Here is a 9,166-nt window from a genome sequence, read left to right on the forward strand (position 1 = left end):
TTGATTTAGTTTTAAATGATATAATGACTTAGGTATATTGGCCTTATACAACATGTGAGCAGCATTGTGGCGTTAAAAGAGAGGGGTGTAACATACTGTCCTCGCTGAAAACCGGAGCGGTGAGCAGATACTGGAGAATCTTACGGTCCTTCTCAAACGGACACTCCACCTTCTTCCAAACCATGAACTCGCTAACTTGCTTCGCCATCTCCCAGAATTTCTGAAAAACAACGATAAAACATGAATGCAATGTTAACATAACATACTGTTAATGTTAGCTGAATACACTGGCTGGTCACTATAGAAAGGATGTGACACTACCACAACTGATGGTAACTTTCACTTATCTGTCTGCCCTGATGACCGACCTGTCTGCCCTGATGACCGACCTGTCTGCCCTGATGACCGACCTGTCTGCCCTGATGACCGACCGGTCTGCCCTGATGACCGACCTGTCTGCCCTGATGACCGACCGGTCTGCCCTGATGACTGCTTTCTAGACTATGAATAGTGTCTCCAATGATAAAAGTCTTAATTCCACTGTAGTGCAGAAGTCTTAGTTCCTCATTCTCTGTCAGTTATTGGGGAAGATGTAAAAACAAAAAAAGGCCTTTTCCGTTACTATGTACTGTAAATATGTTGGTCTCCTTTAGCAATGGGACATTTCTGTAGCTGGTGGACCTGTGTTACATAAAAACCTTATTTCATCTTATTACAGAGGTGGACAAACCACCTCAGTAGTGAGCCAAACCCCCCCCCAAAAAATATATTGTTCATAAAAACATAAGGTCATTCTGGAAGTCTCTGGTGGGCCAAACCAATTGGGCAGAGTTTGGCCCCAAGGCCCCATATTAGGGACCCTGGGGGGGGGGGGGGGGATTTCCTTACAAACAGCACACTGTTTCCAGACCAGTGTGCTGTTTGGCCCCCAGGCCCCATATTGGGGGCCCTGGGGGGGGGGGGATTTCCTTACAAACAGCAAACTGTTTCCAGACCAGTGTGGTTGTTTGGCCCCCAGGCCCCATATTGGGGGCACTGGGGGGGGGGGGGGATTTCCTTACAAACAGAACACTGTTTCCAGACCAGTGTGCTGTTTGGCCCCCAGGCCCCATATTGGGGGCCCTGGGGGGGGGGGGATTTCCTTACAAACAGCAAACTGTTTCCAGACCAGTGTGGTTGTTCGGCCCCCAGGCCCCATATTGGGGACCCTGGGGGGGGGGGGGGGGGGGGGGGGGGGGGGGGATTTCCTTACAAACAGCAAACTGTTTCCCAAACGCACCTCAAAGTTCACATGTCCGTTCTGCATCCTGTTGGAACATCCCTCGTTCAGGAAATAGATGTCTTTGATCAGTAGGCTGAAGAAAGGAATGACGATCTGACAGAGAGATGAGATGAGCGAGAGAAGAGAGAGAACAGAAAGAGAAGATAGAGAGAAGAGAGGAGAATTAAAAACAACAGTCAGGTTACAGGAATCAGGTTATTGTATGAGGGGTTGGCCCTATCCAAGGCATTAGGTTACAGAGAGGTTAGTGTTGACCCTATCCCAGACATTAGGTTACAGAGAGGTTAGGGGTTGACCCTATCCCAGACATTAGGTTACAGAGAGGTTAGTGTTGACCCTATCCCAGACATTAGGTTACAGAGAGGTTAGGGGTTGACCCTATCCCAGACATTAGGTTACAGAGAGGTTAGTGTTGACCCTATCCCAGACATTAGGTTACAGAGAGGTTAGTGTTGACCCTATCCCAGACATTAGGTTACAGAGAGGTTAGGGGTTGACCCTATCCCAGACATTAGGTTACAGAGAGGTTAGTGTTGACCCTATCCCAGACATTAGGTTACAGAGAGGTTAGTGTTGACCCTATCCCAGACATTAGGTTACAGAGAGGTTAGGGGTTGACCCTATCCCAGACATTAGGTTACAGAGAGGTTAGTGTTGACCCTATCCCAGACATTAGGTTACAGAGAGGTTAGGGTTGACCCTATCCCAGACATTAGGTTACAGAGAGGTTAGGGTTGACCCTATCCCAGACATTAGGTTACAGAGAGGTTAGGGGTTGACCCTATCCCAGACATTAGGTTACAGAGAGGTTAGTGTTGACCCTATCCCAGACATTAGGTTACAGAGAGGTTAGGGTTGACCCTATCCCAGACATTAGGTTACAGAGAGGTTAGTGTTGACCCTATCCCAGACATTAGGTTACAGAGAGGTTAGGGTTGACCCTATCCCAGATATTAGGTTACAGAGAGGTTAGGGTTGACCCTATCCCAGACATTAGGTTACAGAGAGGTTAGGGTTGACCCTATCCTAGACATTAGGTTACAGAGAGGTTAGGGTTGACCCTATCCAAGGCATTAGGTTACAGAGAGGTTAGGGTTGACCCTATCCAAGGCATTAGGTTACAGAGAGGTTAGTGTTGACCCTATCCCAGACATTAGGTTACAGAGAGGTTAGTGTTGACCCTATCCCAGACATTAGGTTACAGAGAGGTTAGGGGTTGACCCTATCCCAGACATTAGGTTACAGAGAGGTTAGTGTTGACCCTATCCCAGACATTAGGTTACAGAGAGGTTAGGGTTTACCCTATCCCAGACATTAGGTTACAGAGAGGTTAGTGTTGACCCTATCCCAGACATTAGGTTACAGAGAGGTTAGTGTTGACCCGATCCCAGACATTAGGTTACAGAGAGGTTAGTGTTGACCCTATCCCAGACATTAGGTTACAGAGAGGTTAGGGTTGACCCTATCCCAGACATTAGGTTACAGAGAGGTTAGGGTTGACCCTATCCTAGACATTAGGTTACAGAGAGGTTAGGGTTGACCCTATCCCAGACATTATGTTACAGAGAGGTTAGGGTTGACCCTATCCCAGACATTATGTTACAGAGAGGTTAGTGTTGACCCTATCCCAGACATTAGGTTACAGAGAGGTTAGGGTTTACCCTATCCCAGACATTAGGTTACAGAGAGGTTAGGGTTGACCCTATCCTAGACATTAGGTTACAGAGAGGTTAGGGTTGACCCTATCCCAGACATTATGTTACAGAGAGGTTAGGGTTGACCCTCCCCCAGGCAACAGAGAAACAGGCCACAAAAGGTGCATATTAGGTTCATGTCCATTAGGCACCAAATGGAAGGAAACGGACTGGAACAGGCAGGGCCTGACACTTAAAACCATTAACAAACACTCATTTTCATTTCATAATTCAAGAGGTTTTTCTAAGGTTTTGATCCTTACTAAACATTACCCTGGTGCCAGTGGAGGCTGGTGAGAGGTGTTATAGGAGGATGGGCTCGTTGTAATGGCTGGAATGGATTAAATGGAACGAGACTGACGTGGTTTACATATGATGTGTTTGATAGTGTTCCATTTATTCCATTCCTGCCACTACAATGACCCTGTCCTCCTATAGCTCCTCCCACCAGCCTCCACTGCCTGGTGTTCTACCCACTGGGTTGTACAGTTCAGATCCCTACCAAACATTACCTTGGTGCTCTTTACCCACTGGGGTTGTACAGTACAGATCCCTACCAAACATTACCCTGGTGCTCTTTACCCACTGGGGTTGTACAGTACAGATCCCTACCAAACATTACCCTGGTGCTCTCTACCCACTGGGGTTGTACAGACCAGAGTACAGGATGTCTGTAATGTATACCACCGTATTATCCCTCCTCTCATCCTCCCATCTCCCCTCCTCACCCCACCCAGCACATGAAACAACATGGGCTGGAGCGTTGAGATGGGGGTGCAGGGTTACAGGGTGGAGAGAACAACATGGGTTGGAGCGTTGAGATGGGGGTGCAGGGTTACAGGGTGGAGAGAACAACATGGGTTGGAGCGTTGAGATGGGGGTGCAGGGTTACAGGGTGGAGAGAACAACATGGGTTGGGGCGTTGAGATGGGGGTGCAGGGTTACAGGGTGGAGAGATAATGATAAGCTCAGCAGAGACGCTCCAAAGAGGCAGACTGACACACAGCTCCACGGCTTCCCCACTCTCAGAGAGGGGAACTGATGGTGGCTGCAGCCGTGCAGACTGCCTGGCTGGCTTGAACAAGTCAGAAAGGAAGGGAGGGAGGGAGTGAGGGCAGGGAAGGGGAGAGAAAGAGGGAGGGAGTTAATGCAATGTACTAAACTGGATCAATTCAGGGAGGGATTCAGGGAGGGAGGGATTCAGGGAGGGACGGATTCAGGTGTCTGAAATAGGGAGCGATGAGAGACACTGACAACAGACAGGTGCTCACCACACACACACACACACACACACACACACACACACACACCTAGTTATTTGCAACACTCACACACTGCCTTGTTAGTCGTTATTATGACATGGTTCACACACAACGAGAACAGTGTCAGTTCCTAACCACTCTGGTCTGGTGGTTGGACAGACGGACAGGACAGTTCCTAACCACTCTGGTCTGGTGGTTGGACAGACGGACAGGACAGTTCCTAACCACTCTGGTCTGGTGGTTGGACAGATGGACAGGACAGTTCCTAACCACTCTGGTCTGGTGGTTGGACAGACGGACAGGATAGTTCTAGCAGGACATGTTGCCTGACTGAATAAAATAAAAATAAACAAATCTTCAATTTGCAACTGAATCAAATGGAGTGCTGGTCTGTTTTTCATTGTTATGTGATTGACTGTTGGCTTCAAGCACCTTTCACTGTTATTACACAAGAGGAGAGAGTTGAGCGCATTGCATCCCATCGGGAGCCTGACAGCAGCACAGAGGAAGTGGTTTGCTGGTTTACTCAGTGGGAGACGGAGGGTTTGTTAGGTAACATGGCATAGAAATAAAATGACTAGAACAAACATTACCATCCAAGTCAATGTTATGTGATGGGTGTTGATTCTATTTCAATATGTAACATCCTAGAAGATGCCTCGTGCCCCAAAATATCCACTGTCCTTTTCATTGTCTACTTTCTACTTTCATATCAACGGCATTCTCTTATATAAACTGGATCAGAGAGAACATGAGAACTCTTTCCATGCCATTGTGTTAAAAATATTATACACTGCTCCAAAAAATAAAGGGAACACTAAAATAACACATCCTAGATCTGAATGAAATAAATAATCTTATTAAATACTTTTTTCTTTACATAGTTGAATGTGCTGACAACAAAATCACACAAAAATAATCAATGGAAATCCAATTGATCAACCCATGGAGGTCTGGATTTGGAGTCACACTCAAAATTAAAGTGGAAAACCACACTACAGGCTGATCCAACTTTAATGTAATGTCCTTTAAACAATTTAAAATGAGGCTCAGTAGTGTGTGTGGCCTCCATGTGCCTGTATGACCTCCCTACAACGCCTGGGCATGCTCCTGATGAGGTGGCGGATGGTCTCCTGAGGGATCTCCTCCCAGACCTGGACTAAAGCATCCGCCAACTCCTGGACAGTCTGTGGTGCAATGTGGCGTTGGTGGATGTGAGACATGATGTCCCAGATGTGCTCAATTAGATTCAGGTCTGGGGAACGGGCAGACCAGTCCATAGCATCAATGCCTTCCTCTTGCAGGAACTGCTGACACACTCCAGCCACATGAGGTCTAGCATTGTCTTGCATTAGGAGGAACCCAGGGCCAACCGCACCAGCATATGGTCTCACAAGGGGTCTGAGGATCTCATCTCGGTACCTAATGGCAGTCAGGCTACCTCTGGCGAGCACATGGAGGGCTGTGCGGCCCCCCAAAGAAATGCCACCCCACACCATGACTGACCCACTGCCAAACCGGTCATGCTGGAGGATGTTGCAGGCAGCAGAACGTTCTCCACGGCGTCTCCAGACTCTGTCACGTCTGTCACATGTGCTCAGTGTGAACCTGCTTTCATCTGTGAAGAGCACAGGGCGCCAGTGGCGAATTTGCCAATCTTGGTGTTCTCTGGCAAATGCCAAACGTCCTGCACGGTGTTGGGCTGTAAGCACAACCCCCACCTGTAGACGTCGGGCCCTCATACCACCCTCATGGAGTCTGTTTCTGACCGTTTGAGCAGACACATGCACATTTGTGGCCTGCTGGAGGTCATTTTGCAGGGCTCTGGTAGTGCTTCTGTGAGGGAACGCAGGCCAGCTCTGTGAGGGAACGCAGGCCAGCTCTGTGAGGGAACGCAGGCCAGCTCTGTGAGGGAACGCAGGCCAGCTCTGTGAGGGAACGCAGGCCAGCTCTGTGAGGGAACGCAGGCCAGCTCTGTGAGGGAACGCAGGCCAGCTCTGTGAGGGAACACAGGCCAGCTCTGTGAGGGAACACAGGCCAGCTCTGTGAGGGAACACAGGCCAGCTCTGTGAGGGAACAGTGTAATACAGTGTGCGACGAAGCACTGATCAACAACCATGTGATGTCACGCTTGAGTTTGACATCAACGGCTCCTCAACTGCCTAACGTGTTATTCTAATCCAATATAGGAATAAAGTAAACAGCACAGAATGTACCAAATGATATCAGTCTCTCTGCTCTCTCTCTCTCTCTCTCTGTGACACTGAGGCCCCTCTATAAACCCAGGACAGCTCTGAACAGAGGACAGAGTGGGAGAACGAGAGGAGAGAAAACAAGTTGTATAAACAACATTACCACTAGAGCAGTGCTGTTTGAATGTACTGGTAAAGTTACCAGGTTGCTAGCTAGCTAAGGAGGTAAATAAAACATGACAGAACAAGGTTGTAAAAGACATGGTTAACAGCACGTAAATAGGGTTAGAACGGAATATGGATGTAAAAATGCGGCCCCCAATCCTCGACAGGAAGATTAAAAAAAAAAACGTTTCACCGGTAATATGTAATATGGGTCAGATCCAGAGGAGGCTGCTGAGGGGAGAACGACTCATAATAAAAATGGGCCAGAACGGAGCAAATGGAATCAAACACCTGGTAACCATGGAAACCACGCGTTTGATGTATTTCGATACCATTCCACTGATTCCGCTACAGTCATTTTCCAAGTTGCCCGTTCTCCCCACTTAAGGTGCCACCAAAACTCCTGTGGTCAGATCTTTGAACTGTTTGGGCCAGGAAAAAATAAAGCAGTTTTCGCTGTAGTAATGGTGCAAGCATGACGCTAACGTATCTGCGCTCGGGACACAACGGTACAGCCAAGCTTTATCATCATAACAACAATGTAACAATAGATATACATGTATATTGAATTTGTTTTGGTCACACTGGTGCTCCCAAATTAAAACTCCAGGTCGCACATCAAAATATTTTGGTCACATATGCAAACCAAATTGGTCGTACTTTAGAGCCCTGGGCATATGTGTAAATATACTTTTTATTTGACCCATAAACAAACCCTCATTAGATGGAGAAGTCACAAGAACAAGAAGGAACATTCCAGTGTTCTGCCTGGGAATTTGGAACATTCCGTCTTATGACCCCTCACTGTCTGTCTGAGCAGCCAACCAGGGCTCTTCAACACATTTCCACACACATAGCTAAATCCCCCCCCCCCCTCCTCCTCCTCCTCCTCCCTTCCCTAAAATAAACACTCAGCTAACACATTAAAATGTTGACAGTGAACTAACCCAATCATATTGTCACAGCATTATCCAACCGTCAACTAACCTAATACATTGACAGTACACCCAGTACAAACAATAAACATGCTGGTTTAAGCCCTTCCTTGCAAGGTTTGCTATGTGCTAGGCTAACCTGCTAAAGCTAGACTAACCCACTAGTCAAACCCGCTATCTAAGGCTAAACTGCTAGGCTAAATCATTAGCCACTGGGCTAACCCGCTAGCTAGGCTAACCCGCTAGGTTAACCCGCTAGCTAGGCTAACCCGCGAGGTTAACCCGCTAGGTAGGCTAACCCACTAGACTAACGCAAGCTGGATTGGAACTGGCTGGCCAGTTCACACGGGGTCAGGTCAGGGTGGGTTAGAGAGAGACAGAGACGCAAGCAGAGAGAGAGAGAGAGAACGTTATGTGAGCTGGCAGGCGGCCATGTTTCTTTTTCCATTCCTGAAAAAGAACTGAACATATTTCTGATGGAGGAGGAAATGAGGCCCTTCACGTTGTCTCTCTGACGTCATCACCAGAACCAGCTCTCAGCTGACCTATTCATGGCTTCACCTTTTGACTTCTCTGCTTCAGAGTTCTTGTTGTGTATGATGTCCCAACTGAACCCGAAGACCTCAAGAGTTCGTTGTGTTTTAGTGCCAATAACACGACAACACTGAGCAGAGATAACAAGATCGAAGCGAACCAACCGATGGGCCACACGGAAGGCTGTTCCGTTTTCCGTCCTCACACTGTAGAGCCATTCTGGAACGTTTATCAAGTTCTTCTCATTCCCACCAAATTCCAATCCACTTGTTTTCTGGTTACATGAAAAGACACGCACGATACAGATCTCCACTTTATGTAATAATTAATTGCTGCTTATCAGTTGTGAGAGAGACGGAGTGTTTGTTAGTCTTCCGGGCTAAGTGGAGCACAGCGTGCGTCAAACACTTACAAAACAGGCCTTTTACTTTTTACATAAAATGTCAGAAACATTTTAATTGGTGCAGCTGGACAGATCACACACTTAGTGGGCTCTGGGATAAATCAGACAGCCGGAGAGAACGGAGAAACGGGCTCTGGGATAAATCAGACATCCAGAGAGAACGGAGAAACGGGCTCTATAATAATTCAGACAGCCAGAGAGAACGGAGAAACGGGCTCTATAATAATTCAGACAGCCAGAGAGAACAGAGAACGTTCCCACCAATTGGAGAGATTAGAATCTACATGAATCACTAAACTGTCTCGGTCTGAAATGGAGGGTTGGGGGTTTAGAGAGACGGGCCAGTAACTGGAGGGTTGGGGGTTTAGAGAGACGGGCCAGTAACTGGGGGGTTGGGGGTTTAGAGAGACGGGCCAGTAACTGGAGGGTTGGGGGTTTAGAGAGACGGGCCAGTAACTGGGGGGTTGGGGGTTTAGAGAGACGGGCCAGTAACTGGGGGGTTGGGGGTTTAGAGAGACGGGCCAGTAACTGGGGGGTTGGGGGTTTAGAGAGACGGACCAGTAACTGGGGGGTTCAGAGAGACGGGCCAGTAACTGGGTGGTTGGGGGTTTAGAGAGACGGGCCAGTAACTGGGTGGTTGGGGGTTTAGAGAGACGGGCCAGTAACTGGAGGGTTGGGGGTTTAGAGAGACGGGCCAGT

The 9,166-nt window shown here is 48.0% G+C and overlaps 1 protein-coding gene across 2 annotated transcripts in view; it reads right to left on the minus strand.

Moving 5' to 3' along the window:
- rasgef1ba (RasGEF domain family, member 1Ba) overlaps nucleotides 1–9,166 on the minus strand; it is a 61,354-nt gene that overhangs the window by 3,486 nt on the left and 48,702 nt on the right. For both annotated transcript variants that reach the window (XM_029763822.1, XM_029763823.1), the window contains exons 11-12: nucleotides 1,280–1,375; nucleotides 97–220 (exon numbers count right to left, since the gene is read on the minus strand). In XM_029763822.1, the coding sequence (XP_029619682.1) occupies nucleotides 97–220; nucleotides 1,280–1,375 (220 nt within the window). The remainder of the gene's footprint in view (nucleotides 1–96; nucleotides 221–1,279; nucleotides 1,376–9,166) is intronic.

Source organism: Salmo trutta, chromosome 9, assembly GCF_901001165.1.
Source record: "Salmo trutta chromosome 9, fSalTru1.1, whole genome shotgun sequence".
In the NCBI taxonomy this organism is placed as follows: Eukaryota; Metazoa; Chordata; class Actinopteri; order Salmoniformes; family Salmonidae; genus Salmo; species Salmo trutta.